At 34.8% G+C, this 17,732-nt stretch overlaps 2 protein-coding genes across 3 annotated transcripts in view; one reads left to right on the plus strand and one right to left on the minus strand.

The window, feature by feature from the left end:
• The window catches only part of LOC145688384 (MYG1 exonuclease), a 40,248-nt gene extending 36,320 nt beyond the window's left edge, over window positions 1–3,928 (plus strand). For both annotated transcript variants that reach the window (XM_081762553.1, XM_081762555.1), the window contains exon 7: window positions 3,124–3,928. In XM_081762553.1, the coding sequence (XP_081618679.1) occupies window positions 3,124–3,301 (178 nt within the window). In that variant the 3' untranslated portion in view covers window positions 3,302–3,928. The remainder of the gene's footprint in view (window positions 1–3,123) is intronic.
• A 624-nt stretch (window positions 3,929–4,552) lies between these two features.
• The window catches only part of caly (ubiquitin carboxyl-terminal hydrolase calypso), a 218,206-nt gene continuing 205,026 nt past the window's right edge, over window positions 4,553–17,732 (minus strand). The window contains exon 11 of the mRNA XM_081762552.1: window positions 4,553–6,610. Within this exon, the coding sequence (XP_081618678.1) occupies window positions 6,535–6,610 (76 nt within the window). The 3' untranslated portion in view covers window positions 4,553–6,534. The remainder of the gene's footprint in view (window positions 6,611–17,732) is intronic.

Raw genomic sequence — 17,732 nt, forward strand, 5'->3', positions numbered from 1 at the left:
TTAATAAAAACCATGGTTTTTGCCAACCCTGATTCTAACATATTTGAAAACTATCAAAGGGGAAGGGGGAAACTTGCCCTCAGCGTTGGCTGTGTTCAGAACAGTCACATTCTTTTTCGTGCGTGTTGATAGTTTGATAGGAAGATTTTCACCTTACACAGCTAAAACTTTATTATTTAAGTAGAAATCAGATTCGTTTCTGTTGAAGACTATGCCCGGATCACTTAAGAAGTGAGTGCAATCACTTTCTGACAAATACTCAAAACAGTACTTGACCAAATTTCTAATATTCCGCTGTCACTGAGGCACTAGAAATGGTCATTTTCCGCTACCCTCAGAGACACTGAAGTTTCTTTTCAGAAATCCTAGTAATCACTTTCATACTGCAGTAGCCACGGCAATCTCTGCCTTCACATTGCTCACTGCATCCGTTCAGCAGAATAATTTAAGATTTTCCTCGTTTCGATGTAATTTTAAAATGAAGCGACCTAAAGTACAAGAGCATTAAAGAAAGATTAGTAAAGGGTGTAGAACATGTGAAAAAGAAAAATTATAAACGAAATAACCCCATATCTGCTCGGTAAATATTATGTTATTGTTTAATCCATAGGTACATCTTAATCCAAAAAGGTTGAGCGCATTGATTATGGCTGTTTCGAGGCAAAGTCCAACTTCGGGTATCTTCGAAAACAGTAAAACAAAGATGCCAGGTTCGAGGCCACAAGCCAACCTTTGCAATCGAGAAAAATAGTGCTTTTTTTTTTTTTTTTTTTTTTTTAAAGTATAATAAGACATGTTGAAATGTTATTAAGGGTGGGGAAAAAAGTAACATTGCTTGAAATACTTAATGATACAATATGTCGAAACTCTGTATACATGTCAGCACATATTATCTTTGTCATTTACCTTTTCATACGTAGAAAAACATTTCCAATGAAATGAAAGACAGCAAATATAGTTGTCGCATCCATAGTAGAATAAAAAAAAGACTAAGGAGAAAAACAGCAGCATTTGCAACGGATATAAATATCATTGTCCTGCTAATTGGTATATTACTTCAGGAACAGCTCGGCAAGTGTGTTCAAGTTAGCTTACTGGTAAAACGCCGGATTTATAATCTTGAAGGTCGTGAGTTCGATTCCTGTTTGGGTTAAATTTTTTTTGTATGTAATGCTGTTTTCCTGAATGTATGAATATTTATATAAAATAATTATATTTAAGTAAATCAGATATATATTCATATAATCATTTTAGGACATAAGTAATTATTATGTTTAAAATATCACATCTGACATGTGGTAGGTGTTGATAGACCGTCGGTATATAATATGCGAATGTTAAAATACAAGTTAAGAAAATCGTGTAATAACAATAAATGATAATGTGTGTGTAATGTTTTTGTCTGCAGGTATTTGTTATACGAAGGTTACTTCTCAATATTCTCATTCTAGCATATGATTTACGTTCTTGAAATAGAGTCGTAAAGAAAACATACTTGTATAAACCGAGAATATCCAAAAGCGAATCGTAGTTCCTGACACAAAACTCGCGACTCCCAAAAACATTCACGGGAAGTTCACGATACTACAAGGCACTTCTAAGAGACTGAATTGGCGCTCTAGTAAGACAGTCAGAGCAGAACTTCTTTCCTTAAGTTTTCATTTCAATAATCTGAAATACTTTTACTTATGGAAGTGGTGAGACTTTTGTCGCTTTCGTCCCCTTTCTCTCTCATATATATATATATATATATATATATATATATATATATGTGGATGAATGTGTGTTCAAGCATAGCTTCGGAACGCCTGGAGCAGTTTTAACCAAACTTTCTAATCATATTACATTCAGCCTGGAAAAGAGTAGTATCAGGATAAGACCTTCTAGCACACTTATGGGAAGTGGAAACATAAAAATGATCGAAAACGATCGATATTAGTGTCGAATCCATAGTTTTCGGGGTCTCTTAAATAAAGTGTCTGTTGGAATGATACAGATTGGCGCAAAGTGTTTTATAAATGTGACACTAGCTGTTTTGAAGCTGAAAATGGTAATGAATATGTGCAAACATAGAAAAATATCACATATAAATAATTGATGGTTGGTATGACGATATTTTGAGGTTGTTGCAAATACAATTACAAATAATATTATATGAAGTATGAATGTGTGTGTTACGAATCTTATTAATAAGAATATTGTGAATATTTGGTTCCAGTACAGATTAATAATAAACGAACTATACCCGATATAAGAAGGTAATGTGTTTGTGCAGTGTACTGTGTGAATAAGTTGACGCACTCCAAATAAAAGATTGTTGATATATCGGCTTGAGCTAACAGTGTCACTCCAAATGACATTAAGTTCAAGTTCAGTCCCTATTAGCACCCACAATGGGGGTATGAAGTTGTTACATGTAAAACTAATTGTAAATGAGCGATATTGTTGTCGAATCCATAACTTGTGGGGTCTCTAAATTGATTGATAACAATTCTAATTGGTTTTAAGTTCAACCTCCAGTGGAAATAAGACCCCCTAGCACACCTTGGGAGAGCGGAAGGAAGTAACACAAAATTATCGAAAATGACTGATATTAGTGTAGAGTTCATAGCTTTTGGGATCGCTGAGGTAAATAGCAACACTTCTGATGCCCTTTTGTGTCTCAGTTCAGTCCCCAATAGTACCTGGAGGAAAATGAGTTAAATTAAGGTTGCAAGATTTGAAGACTCAGCTGAACCATTGTTAAATTAAAGAAAAGCATATAGAAGAAGAACATGATCCTATTCGTGTTAGATCAAAATTAATTTGAAAATTGTGACTCATTTTTAAAGAAGTTTCTGTTGCTTCAGGAAGTTTCAGATATAAGGCAGCATCGAAGGATACATTTAGGAATAGGTTGTGCTGGTGGGAGGGTTGGTTATTTGGACATAATTTGGTGCTGTTTTTTGGTTACAAGGGAAGAGACTGATGCTGTTTGAGTTCCTGAAACTATACGTCATGAAAACATCTCTACTAATACCACAGCGTATGTAGGAATATACTCAAAGCGTCAATGGGGTGTTCGCTTATTCACTCTCAAACCGATACAAATATCAACCTTTTAAAATTTTTCCTTTATTGTAGGATTCCTTTGATGGAGGAATGGAGAGGCTTGCGGGATGCAGAACTGGATAATATTAGCGGAATTGAAGGCTGTGTATTTGTTCATGCGAATGGATTCATCGGTGGAAACCACACATACGAAGGTTGCTTAGCGATGGCTTTGAAATCCATTGCAGCCTACAAAATGAATGGTGTCTAAGAGGAAATCTGGACTTTAGGTACAAACTTTTTATTGACACTTGCAGACTCGTATATTATACAGTTATTAAGTACGTATTATAATAAATTTGAAGTTTTGAAATATGTATTTTTAAGGTTGTGAAAATTAGTGTGGTGTACATATGGGTTAATAAACCCAATTTCGGACATAGAAGACTGGATTCTGACTTACTGGAATATTCTTAAGTGCAAGTGTAACTAAAATTGTTAGTTTTCATTTTTCTTTTTAAGTAGACCTGTGTTTCACGGTCGCAACAAAGTGTATTACATGTTTTTCAATTATATGTGTGTATTTCTTGTTAATATGTATTTCCTGTTTTTTTTTAACGTATTGATTCACTGTGGTGAACATGTGGGTTAATTAGCCCAATTTCAGATATAGAAGACTGAATTCTGACTTATTGGAATATTCATAATTGAAAATGTAATCAAAATTCTTTTAATTGATCCGTATTTCACGGTCGCAACAAGGTGTTTTACAGGTTTAAACATTTTACGTGTGTTATTTCTTGTTAATAAGTAAGCTCCTCACTTTCCGTCTACTGTAGTTTGAATGATACAGTAACTATGAGATAAATAAAGGATTTTAATAAGCATATACATGAAATTTTATACCATTTCATTTCAAAACATGAGAATAGTTTAGCTTACAGCCTTCTCCTTACAAACAACTGAAATAATTACATAAAATGAAAGTTTTTTTTTTTTTTTTTTTTTTTTTTTTTTTTTTTTTAGAAGATACAATGCTGCTTTGAAACTGCAGAAATTCATTGTGTTACCTCTAGTATGGTATTTTTCACATAGAGAAGTACTAAATTATATGGGGTATAAAATTAATATTGGTGTGTACTGCATTATACCTGACGCTGCTTTCAAAGCAATTAAAAGTATCAGAAACGTAACGTAGTTTGTGAAAAATAGTGTGGTGAAAATACGGGCTAATTAACTGTATTTCGGATATAGAAGACTGGATTCTGATTTACGGGAATATTCATAATTGCAAATGTAATCAAAATTCTTAGTTTTGATTTTTCTAAAAATCCTATTAGACCCGTATTTCATGGTCGCAACAATGTGTCTTACATGTTTCGAAAGTTTAATTGTTGATTTTTTTCAGCTATGAATTGACATATACTTTGTGAAAGTAACTCTTCACTTTTCGTCTAGTATTCTTTGCTAGACACAGTAATTACGAGACTAATGAAAGGATTTAATAAGTATATACATGAAATTGTTTTACACAATTTTATTGCAAAACTGAGAATAATTTAGTTTACAGCTTTCTCCTTACAAGCAATCGAAATAATTATATAAAATGAAGTTTATCCAGGAAACGTTCTAGAACAAAAATACAATGCTGCTTTGCAACTGCAAAAATTCATTGTGTTACCTCAAGTCTGATATTTTTCACATACAAAAGTACTAAATTATATGGGGCACCAAATTAATATTGGTAGGTACTGCATTATACCTGATACTGCTTTCAAAGCAAGTAAAAGCATCAGAAACGTAACATTAATCGCAATATATATATTACAAAATACATATGTACATACGCATAAAAACTTCGAGTTAGGCAACGTAATATACAATTATATGTAAATAATATCGACCTATACAAATCCATTAGAATTTTATGTATTGAATCCCAACAGTCTTAAATTATCACCAATTACGTACTACAAGTTTACTTAAAATACTGGTAAACTCTTGGAGTTGTTTTAAGCAGCATGAGCTGAAACAATGTAACAGTATATCTGTTTTTAATTTTGGATTTTTTTTTTTCTTTTTACACTAACCGCTCCTTTTGTCATAAAATTATGTAAATTCAAGCAGCCCTTATCTTATTAGGAATTTTTAAAAATTATATCTCATCATTTGGGAAATATCTTTGTTCAGTTGTGTGATGATCAGTTTCAATATTTACATAAAAGTGACTGTTGTAATTTGTCTCTAATATACTATTTAGAAAATGCTGCTCTTAATTTTTTTTCCTTTCATATCTTCAAACTCTTTCAACTCAAGTTTAAGAAATAACATTAACTTGCAGGCATCATAACATTGTAAGCATTTGGACTTTAGATGAAGGAAAGTAAGTTAAAAGGCCTTAAATATGTATGTACATGTAGTTGGAACAAAGAAATCTCAGCATAATCAAAATAAAAATTTAACGATAGTTATGAACTAACACAATGAAAGAACATTGAACTTGTCGTCTTTGAAGAATAGAAAGTCAGCAATCTTGAATCAGAGGAAAGAAAAGGCTTTACATTAAAAAGTTGCGACAGTATTCTTTTTCGCATTGTTTCTATATTCCAAAGACTAAAGGTCCATTTTGAAAGCTAAGTGTCTGTATTTAGTTCTTTCAGCGAGTTTTTGTTCATAACTAACGTAACTGCCCTTTGATTCAATTGTATTTACGCTAAAACATTAATGCACAATATATTGCCTGAATTTTTTTCTTTATTATTTGAAAACCCTTGAGAAAAGAAGAAAAAAAAAGTTCATTGGCCATAGTCAATAATTTATTAATACACAAATAACTGAAAGATATATATATGAAATAGAATTTTAAGTAATTCCTAGAAAGAAAAAAAAATCTTTCTCCATTACATGGAAATTCATTTGATAGTAAATATATAATTTATAATACAATATAAACCAGTACGCTTTAACTTCATTTCTTCACTCTGTAAGTAATTACTACTAATTACACTGGTATGGCAAGAACAATGCATTTTCTAATAGCTTATAGGAAATCTGGCTAGTATGAAATCATAAGGACAGAATTTTACCGTCTGAATAGTAGGATATTTTGTAAAGGAAATCACACCTAAGTTTCGTCAATACAGTATATGGTTTTCTTTTTACCGAAAAGAGTAGAGTTTCCTGACTATAATTTGAAAGGGAAAAAAATGAAAACTTTCAATTTGTTTCATAATGGTAATATCACATTGATATATAAAACAAATGCGTACTAAAGAAAAACTACAGTGACTGCAATATAGTAAATACTTTTTACATGATAAAAACGCCGCGATAGTTGCGACTACTTTATCATGAATCAGCGAATTCTACAAGGAAAAAATTCAGAAAATAAATTCTATCTTTTCAATACAAAAGAGCACAAATAATACAGTAAATATAAAAATATCGTATCTTTTAACACTTGCTATCAATCTATTTAACTTGAAGCTGCGCTTGTATATATTTTTACTTTCTCTTCCTGTACTTGGTCCTTCCACGTCGACGGCGTGAACTGCTTCGCGAATCTGTCTTCTTTCCAGATCTGCAATCAAATGCCAGTATTAATATTTAAAATATGACCTTTATAAAAATTCATATATTCTTTCTAACAGTATACTAGAAGTTTTATATCAACCTCATTCTACTACGATTAATGTGAAAACCAGTAATATATTCCAGATGGTTCAAAATTGAGTAGAAAAATTCCTGTGCGAATATTTGCCTTCTCAGACTGCTTGTTCATCAGGTGATGCATTACGAATGGGGAAGGAGAAAGCATGTTACGTCTGCAACAACGAATAAACGCTGTTGTCAGCTCAACATAAAATTGTAGTTTTTAAATCGTATTATTACATAATCGAAATTTACATGCAAAACGATAACTACACCACCACACTTGCCTTCCAATGTCCCAAACTGTGGCTGCTACAGCATCACAAATACATTAAGTTGTAAGTATTATTACAACAGGAAGATCGCAGTTATATAGGAAATGAATTAAAGTATATTTTGATATAATAATAAATTAGATCAACGTTCTCAGGTTGAACATTCAGATATTGGTTTTGTAACAATATTCAACTGCTGCATTTTACGCCCACCAACTGGCACAACTAACGGGAGACCAGATGAAGATACCCAACTTAATAGAAAACTGCTAAAAAGATGCAATCCTTCATTGATGAGAGTCTCGGACGGACGTGGAAATGTATTTTAACGAGAGGAAAAAAAAAATAGTTCTGACGATGAATGGCCAATCTAAAGTCATTTACCATTATTCTCTGATCTGGAAGCAGTTTCCTCTATGATACTAAGTCTACTATAGCCAAACAGATGGTAATCACCAACAAAAGAAAACACCATACTTTATATAATACTCACTAAAATGCTGCTTTCTTCTGTCGCAGACAGTACAACGATCGCTTCCTCATCTGGCGACATGAGCGAAGAAAATCGTGCACGGTGTCTAGAAATATTCTAGAACTTAATTTTACGCAATTCATTTTACTGCAAAATTAATTACTTTTAAGTTTCTCGTTTCTTAAATTTACCAATTCCCTAAATGTTTCCTAATACACACAAAATGGATATTTATAAAATACTAGAAAAGTGACTTCCAGGCTTTATTTAACATTTTTTTTTCTTTCTTTTTAATTCAAATGTACAATTTCATTTTTTAAATATCTATTCCGTGAAGATTCAAGAAACAAATTAATGAGATCGATCAAGTTACAGAACGTGGCATTTAAAGCTAATAAATTTTACAGTAAAACTGATGGTATAAGTTATTTTTTAATTACTAAAAGACTTCACATTAATTCTCGTAACGAAATATTTTCTTTGACACACATGCACCTTTTAATTGATATTTTTTTGAAAGAAAATATAAAAGTACTATTATGTAATAAATTTTGTCACTGCACTGAGTAGGCTTAAAAGATAAACCTGGAATATAATAACTACAGGTTGTCCGGAAAGTCGCGCAAACCGGATTTGTAGGGTAATAACTTTCTAACCACATGTGTTAAGCAAGCAAACTACTATTCATCATCAGTCCTGTTTGTGTAGATATTTTTGAGATATAAACCATGGTGATCGCATTCGATAGTAGTAAGCCCTATGAAAAGAAGTATACTACGATGTGATTTATTTTTTAAACGTAAAAAGAACGAATAGGAGACAAGTGTGGAATTGCTTTTGGATAACACTTTCCGCCAGTGCCCGCACAATCATGCGGGTGGCTTTTCTGTATTACACAAGCGAGAATTTTACATTTTTTACGCTTACTACGGCTTCAATCAATTGTGCGGGTTCCGCGCTACGAATTTTATTAGTTTCTTCGATGCAATTTAGAACTCCATGTAAATTTTGAGTTTTATTCAGCTGAACTAAAGGCGTCATGGCTCGTAAAGGTATATATTTTTATTTTTTTAGCTTCTTTGTTCTTTCAATATTTGATGTCAGTGTATCTTGTGACATAAATGTCTAAAGAATTTTAATATGTTAACAATGTAGTAAAATGCTTTGTTCTATGGGAGCTCCTCCGTGGCTAAGCGGTTAGCGTACGCGCCTTTGGCGTGGGAGACCCGGGTTCGATTCCCGGCGGGAGCTGGTGTGGTTTGGATTCCACGTCAATCAGTAAGTCCACGTCTCATATTGCCTCGCTGCTGAACACGACGTTAAACTCAAAATCAGCTCAACCTTTGTTCTATGGTATGTAATTTAGAAGAAAGATACAAGTAACAATCGTGCGGGTTAGGCTTTATTTCTAGTCTTATAAATAATATGATTGACCGAAGCAGTAGATTGTTTTTGAGCCTTTTCATCAAATATAGCATGACGAAAGTAGTTAAATTTACGGTAATGTTTTCGTGTTATGCACATGCTTCCTGCAAAGAGGAGTTACCCTCTCCAAAATTTTCCTGGCCCGATACAAAGTAAATTTTTGTGTGTACAAAGTATTGGTTTGAGAGTATTTTGCACTAAAATTTTCATGTCGCTCTACAATTATTGGCTCATACGGAACGTACTACAATAGTAAAGGACCTCACTCAATTCCAATTTTAGTTTATTTTGTATATATTTAATTGAAGGTAATTTGGTAATAATATTTACGATTTACTGAAATTCAGAAAGTTACTTTGGGAAGCGCTCCTGTCCACACCGAACAAGAAAAGACGAATACTTCTCGAAGAAGAAGACGACGAAGACGAAGCTCGTTCAAAAGGCGAAGAACTGCGTAAAAGAAAATGTTACATGCTATCCAACAGACCTGTAGCAGATAAGAGTTACGACGAATATGATCATTTGCCAACAGTAGATGACATCAAATCACCGAGAATGTGTAGACTGGAAGGATGTAACATCAGAACAAAGACCCCAAGTGAAAAATGTGATTCTTACTTGTGTTTGTCGAAAGAAAAGAACTGCTTCAAAGCTTTTCACGTCAGGTAAAGCTATACAAATGTTCAAATTACTAAGAGGAAAATAAGACTGCTTAAAAATATTTCATTGTGGCATTTGAGGTACGTACAGTAGTTCTAATATACTAACACAGAAACAAAAATGCAATTTTCTTTTAGTGTTTTAAAAAACAAATTATTTGGTATAATGCATATCAATTTACTAACATCTAAACAGAACAAAATGATGGTCTACTATTTTGACTACTATCACAAATGCAACGTAATCCGCACACTCGTGTGGATCTATTATTTTGATTTCTGCTGCAATTAAAACCTAACACGCACAATTATGCGGGTCCACTTTCTCAGAACCTACGATGGACCCACGCAATTTTTTAATAAAAATATTTTATACATGTTTCATATAGTATGGAAAAACAGGTTTCATGAAAATAACCTAAGAATTTCTACTCCCGTGCGGAAAGGGATAAATAAATGTTAAAGGGTAGGTTAGGCAGAAAGTTTCAGATTTAAGCTGCAGTAAAAGTAATTATGCTTATTAGTAGCGTGAGGGAATTCCTCAAGTGTCTGCCGTTTTAAGATAAATTGGACACGGAAATATTTAGCTACTTCTTCCCTCCACCCCTGTCATCTCAGTGTTTTTTTGTGGGCTATTGCCTTTCAACCAAGGGGAAAAAAGTATTGGCTACATATGTCAAAAATAGTAATGGTACAGAAACCCTTTGAGATTCACTGAAACAGAATAAACGTGGCTAGACTGTTTCCACGCTGCAATCCCATTATGACATTGACAACCTACTTACCACTATTAGACGAAGAACGAATAGAAACATTCGGTTTCTTAACACTTTCACTGCCAAGAGTATCGATATGGACACCCTCCATCATATTCGTAATGCTATTAATGGAAACTATAGGGTGTCTCAAAAATAATGGCAAGAATAAAAACCAGATTCCTGGCACCAAAATAATTTTAAAAAAGTTTATATGACATATAGTCCGGAAGTGGACAGGAGACGGAGCTAGAAGCTTCGAAAGTGGGTGAAAAGGAACTTGCCGATTTACAAAACCGCATAGATGTGTGTGAACAGTTACGCAACACACCGAGAATGATGGACTGGATTCGAAACTCACGATTAGCACGTATGACCTAGTAGTTTGTAGTGCTACTCTATGTAAAAATACTACATTACAAATACAGTACGTCGTTGTGGACTCTGTCTGTTATTTCATTATATGACACGACTAGTTACACTTGTTCTTATTTCTACCCCCTCTCTGCAAGCTTCTATCTACCACTTTGCATTGCCCCCTGAGATTATGCAACCATGATAAGTGATCTTTGCTTTGACTCCCATTGTACATGTGCGTACAATCGTGCCATGGATAACAACTTTATTCTGTTTAGTTTCCATCTTTACTGTACCGTTTCATTACCCCTGCCATACAGACATTCGGTGAATCCCTAAATGACGTATGGAGAATCTCTGGCGCAGTTATGTAACATGCGTTTAACGTGTCAAGCCGGTATGATTTTTATGTCTTTCTGAATCTCCTTCCTAGCTCCTATATTATTCCGCTGGCAGGTGTGAAGTACCTTTCCCCCACATTCGAAGCTGTCTAGCTCCACTCCTGTTCTTTCCGGACTGTACACGGTGTATGTCATATAAACATTTTTTCTTGTTTTGGTGCCAGGAAACTCTGGTTTCATTTTTCGCCATTACTTTTGGGACACACTGTATATTATTTCTTTTCAGCATCTAGACTGTAAAAGACACGGACCTAGTTTAAGGTTGAAGCCGAACCACTGCAAGGCGCTTGAATCGTAATTACAGGTAGGTATTCCGAATGGATATCCTTGGCACTTCTATGTCCTTCGATGGGTATCCATTTGGATACCCTCAGCGTATAAATCTGCAAGAGGTAATCGCAATATCAGTAAAGTGTTAATATAAGACATACTGACACCATGAGAATCCCGCAGCTTTGAACTGAACTAGATTAAGTGATTGGCGGCCAACATAAGGGTTTCTTTCCACAAGCAAATGCTGAAATGACGTTACTGTTAAGAACCAGACAATACTACTAGAATATACGACTTTAGACAGTGAAACTATACTCAATGATGCCAAAGTTTATGCCAAAAATCTTGCAACATTTTTCAGATACCTTGACGGTGCTAGAGGGGGTGCTCCCGGTAGCATCATAAGCTCCCCCGACTGATTTTCCCGGGCGTATTGTATTGTAGCGTATGTCAAAACAACTATTATTTTTGGCATATAGAAAAAGAGAAAACTACCCTCCAAAAATGTCTACTCTTCCAGTTGCACCCCAAGAAATTAAAGCTGCCATCGACACTGCTCAGCTTTGTATATATTTGTGAAATATTGTAGAGGATATCAGGCTTCGCGCCTATTTTGAATTCCCCCTGTATGTTGTTATTATTCTTCAAACAAGAAATTGTAATTATTAAATAATAAAGAAGAGACTTCCCTATGTTGTCACCGCATCCCAATACAAATTCATGCTTACCATTCTCTTCCTAGTTTCCGTAACTTCATCAAAAACTCAGCCACGCCATTACAGCAATTAACAAACTTCCCTATTGACCAAGATAATTTTGATGAGCTAGTCACCCACGTGCGGAGCACCAGGAAGAAGCGAAAGCAGGGAAGTAGAACAAAACCAGGGGACACGGGACCCTCGAGGTGAGAAGTGTGACAGAAGCCGCCAGAAACACACTTTGGACCGCTATTCAGAAGAGTCGTCTTAATAGCAATTGGGAGACGGTTGGTACGCTTGGGCCCTCACCATCCACTGCATGACAGAGGTGTCATTCCGAAGAGGCCAGGACATCTGGGAGCTGTTGCCCTGAGGTCGAGAGGTTCTTCACTCTCGAATGTGAAGTCCGGGATCGATACCAGACGGAAACACACAACGGATTGGAGGATAAGGCTTCACCCGATATTTGAAGAGGCTCATCACATCGAAATGGCTGTGGTACAGTAAAACCCTTTCCTTTCCTAACCTTTGCGTCTCTGTGATCTCTTCTATTAGAAAACATGCATTTCATTTCATTCATCCCCAATTAATCACTTCAGCGCTGTACTGCTCAGATCCCCACGTACTTTCTCTCTTGCCATGCGAAGTGCTATCCCCACATTCTTTTAGAAAAAAAAAAAAAAAAAAAACTGATAATTGAGACAAATAACTGTGGTTGTAACCCCAAAGTACAGTACAGCAAGAATATGTGTACAGTCAGTGTAAAAGACAAAAAGACGGATGTTACATATACCAGTGATGATTTCAAAACGTGAACTGGCGGGGGAGAGGGGAGATTTCTCCGGTGTTCTATCTCCAATCGTACCAGAATTTTTGCAGTACTATCCTTTCCCGTCTATTTAAAGTCTCCCCGGGAATGGAAATACTTTACACCAATATGCAACAAAGAAATTGACTTCTGGTACCTTTGCAGTGGAGGAGAAAGAGAGAATTAAAGGCTGAGGTGGCAATTTCAAAGCGATTGATGCCACGTCAGGTCAACCGCTTTGACCTGTTTCATTGTAGAGTACTGCTTGAAATCCTGTTACACAAGATCAAATATTTCTAAGAAAGACCAAACTCTTGTTGCATATACTGGCAAATATATTTGTGAGCAAAAGTGATATTCGCCCAAAATATGACCTGCGCTAAAATATGATTCAAATATGCATTTATATGACAAATAAAATAAAATTAAAAACATCACATTTTTGTGTTCACAGGAATCAGAAATGTGCTTATATTTAGTTAAGACCTGTAAAAAGATGCCAATATAAGAATATGACGCCACAGAAATCCGAGCCTTATGACCATAAATCAATAGTAAAAACAATGCTTTTGAAATAATTTTTATTAATTTTTTAAAATTTAAATTTCAATCAACAGTATTTTCTTTTGTAATACAAATCCTGAACTGATACAAAAGGTAACATGGAAGTAAATAGATTCCAGGGTTCGCAAAAAACATGGTTTTTATCTTAAAAAAAAAGTTTTTTAAACTTTTTTTTTTTTTTTAATAATCTGCTTTATGTATTTATATTACATATGGACAGAAATAACTTTGTTTCGCCTTGCTGTCATTGTGCAACAATAGGGTTATGCTGGAAGGGGTCATATAATCTTACAGCGGAATCCAAACGGCTTCCCGGCTTACATCCAAGAGAAATTTTTCTCCATTTGTACTCGTTATTGCTTTGCATGTAAAATTTTAAGGTCAACGTATCATAATCAGTACGCTAAAACTGGGGTATTAAATTCCAAATTTAGTATGTAAATATTCAATGAAATTAAAACGAACTCCAATCCAAGCTAATGTTGGAAGCTGCGTAAGCAGTCGATAAATTTTGCCAATGTCTATCAATATATTTAAGTAACCTTGGCTTCTTTATAAAACAACAGACATTCAGGCAAGCAGAAATATACAATTTGGCTTCGTTTCGTATGCTAACCTCAGTATTATATAAAGATGTTAAGCGTAATCAAGAAGACTTTCGCTTTAAAGTGACATCCAAACCGCTACTTGGTTTACACATGAAAGAAGGGTTATGGTTCGACCAAGAATTGAACCTGGGACACTTTGATTTAAAGGTGAAAAAGAGATAGAACTAATGCAGATGGTTTGATATGTGCAAACGTCACCATGAAGTTCACATGATGTAAAGCATATTTCATTCTTTTTTCTTTTTGGTTAAAACCAGTTTTTTTTTTCTTTTTGTAACAGCTGGTTTAAACCAGCCAACCCTGGTAGATTCCGATTTCTATTTGAGACTTTTTGGCATCTCGTTCAGCGCAAAGGAATCTGCCAGGAAGTAATTTAAGATATGAACATGGATTTCCAGTACCTACCCGGTAGAACCGAGAAAAAGAAAACTTAAAAAAGTGTCCGGTCGCGGAGTTCGAATCTATGACCATTTGAATTTGGAGCGCCAATGATCTACCAACTGAGTCACTCCCGCTGAGCACAGGTGCCAAAAGTAGTAGTGTAGAAACTACTAAGAGGTCTAAAAATGCCGCAAAATCGTGGCTAAATACTGTTGGAGAAAAATTCAGGCCAATGGCTAAATTATAAGCTTATTAATAATAATATTTTGCTCACGCGTGGTTTACTAGTAAGTTTGCGTGATGCCTCGGATTCAATTCCTTGAAAGGGAGCACACATTTTCGGCAGCAATAACGGTGATGGGAGTAGCAGTGTGCTGACCACATACATCCCAGTTAGAATCTCCGGGTGGTCAGCTTAAGCCCTTTGGGGCTTTGTGCCACAGGTACAGGGTTTATTGCACGTACGCGTGTATTATTATTATTACTATTATTATTATTATTATTATTATTATTATTATTATTATTATTATTATTATTATTATTATAACAGCAGCTATTGTCGTTCATTTGAGGTGATAAAAGTGTTGCTGCTTCCTCATAAACACCCACCCACTTCTGTTTGCTGTCGTACAACATCCTAAATACAACGGGTTAATGAATTAAACCAATATTAAAAAAAACAAAAAAAAAAAAAACTTTTATATGGACCTATGGGAAAAAGTGTATAATTTCTGAGGTAGAGCCGTCCAAAAATTGCAACACGCATTATTTGAACATTAGGGACTATGGAGTGGCGGTCCATATTAGCGTAAAGGAAGTCACACGTAAGCCACCAGAAAATGCATATTTCACCAATGTGCAATGGGTGTGTATGGGATTCCCCAGAGGGCATAAAGAATTCGCACATATGTTCGAACTTAAGTGTGGGTTCAAAATAGGCAAGAAGTAAGCCTTGGCAGTAGTGAACAAGAAATGCATCGCTCCGAAGTCGGAAGTATTAGGGACCAGCAAATATACGTTTCCTCCTGTACGGAATAATGCAAGCTGCGATATATATTTTTTAAGCTTTTGGACGGCCGTAGCTCTGAAAGTATGCACTTTTGTCCATATGAACGAATTTTCTTATTTTGTTGTGAAAACTCACTTCTTACAGTGTCAGTTAACTTCATTAACACTATTTAAAAAAAAAAAGACAATATTAAAGAATATTTATGAAGAAAATCATTCCCTAATCAATGCAATTATACAAAACAGAGTAAGGAATTTACATATCAAAAGCTAAGTGAGGATATGGTCAGATTTTTTATTGTTATTGTTTAATTTTTTTTTTCTGTTGATTGAGACCAAATACAAAGAATCGTGCTATGAAGTTTGCTGTACAGTCACAGTGATACTTCTTTCTTAGGTACATTAGTGAAGTTTAAACCTAAAACTTAAAGGTGGGATCATAATTGGCAAGTAGTAAGCCTTGACAGTGTATGCAGTTAAAGGTGGAAGTTGCAAGGAAAGCTTACTGACAATAGCGAGCTGCAAGCAATTCTTCAGCTTCTAACCGTTTCTGTTTCATGAGCAAGAATAGGAAGGTTTTTTTTTTTTTTCCCCACTTTCGGTGAAGTTTATTCCAAAAGAAGAAATCCGTAGCATGCGTTTGAGGTTTTTCTTTCTTAAACCCTTTTGAGTCGGGCGTGGGGTATAAGCACATAAACCCGTAATATCTCGCTAAACTCGTGCCTAACGGGTTAAACTAAAGAATAAAACCGAAGTTCTAACGTAGTACTAAAAGCATTTTAAATTCCATTATTTATTTCCTGATACAGGGACTGGAGAAGTTCAAAATTTACATTTTTTTAAAATGAAAGTATTACATATAAACAGTAACATTAAAGTATAAATGGAAATTACAATGTGGGGCTTACATTATTCTTCTTAATATGATTATGTGCATAGTAAGCAAGTTTGAAATATGACAAATTATAATAATACTAATATTAGACAAATATATAAGCGTTATAGTTTGTATTAATATCTTCTATTATTCATATGAACAAAAGTCTCTCGTTATAAAGTTTATAATATACATATATATAACATTGATCAAATTTGTAACATGGATGACGTTCGAGGCTGGGTTGGTTTTAAGCTATTCACTTTGATGGTAGAACTAAGGGGTGAGGGTGGGGGAGAGGGTATAAAAAAATGAAACAACTCCTGACCCACTCGACCGATCTTGATCAAATTTTCAACATAGATGAGGTTCAGACCTGGGATCGTTTTTATGATTTTAATTTGACGGACCAACGTAGGGGAGGAAAAGCAGGGGAGATATATAAAAATCAATTTATATAAGACTGGAAGTGACTATGTTTGTAACTTAATAACTCTCGAACTATCCAACCAATCTAAATCAAATTTTCAAGATACATGAGATTCGGATCTGGAAACATTTCTGTAACTTCACTTTAACGGTAGATTCTAGGGGAGGGGGACGTATAAATAGAAACTAATAAAACCTAATAACTTTTGAACCACCCAATCAATCTCGATCAAATTTTAAACAGATATGAGGGTCGGCCCTTGCGTGTTTTCTGTCGTTTCACTTTGACGAGCCAACCTGGGGGAGGGGGAGATATATGTAAAAAAAAAAAAAAAAAAAAAAGTTGAAATAAAAATGACTGCCTTTGTGACTTTATCACTCTTGAACCACCCGACCGATCTCAATCAAATTTTCAACATACACGAGTTTAGGGGCAGGGATTGCTTTAGGCTATTCACTTTGACGATGCAAAGTAGGGTTGGGGAGGGGAGAGAAATTTTAAAATGATCAAAAATGACAGATATTAGTGTTGAATCCATAGTTTTCGGGGTCGATGAGAGAAACAGTGACACTTCTGATGCTGTTTCAATCCAAGTTCAGCCCCTATCGTTGGGGAGGGGGAGGGTAAACGCAGGAGAGGGGGATAAACATTTAAATATGATCGAAAATGACTAATTTTAGTGTCGAATCCATAGTTTTAGGAGTAGCTGAGATTAACAGTAATATTCTGATGCCGTGTGCCGCAGCATGAAGGAGGGGAGGGGAGCTATATATAATAATAATAATCGAAAATTACCAATATTATGACTAATCCATAGTTTTCGGGATCATTCAGATTAACATTGACATTTCCGATCCTTTTTAAATCCAAAATCAGTCCCGCCACTTGGGGGAGGGGGAGAAAGAGATATATAAAATGATCGAAAATGTCCAGTGTCGAATTTATAGTTTTCTGGGTCACTTAGATGAACATTTATACTTTCGATCCCGTTTAAATTCAAATTAAACCCCGCAACTTGGGGGAGGGGGAGGAAGAGATATTTAAAAATGAACGAAAATGA

Source organism: Thermobia domestica, chromosome 6, assembly GCF_964235325.1.
Source record: "Thermobia domestica chromosome 6, izTheDome1.hap1.1, whole genome shotgun sequence".
Taxonomy (NCBI): domain Eukaryota; kingdom Metazoa; phylum Arthropoda; class Insecta; order Zygentoma; family Lepismatidae; genus Thermobia; species Thermobia domestica.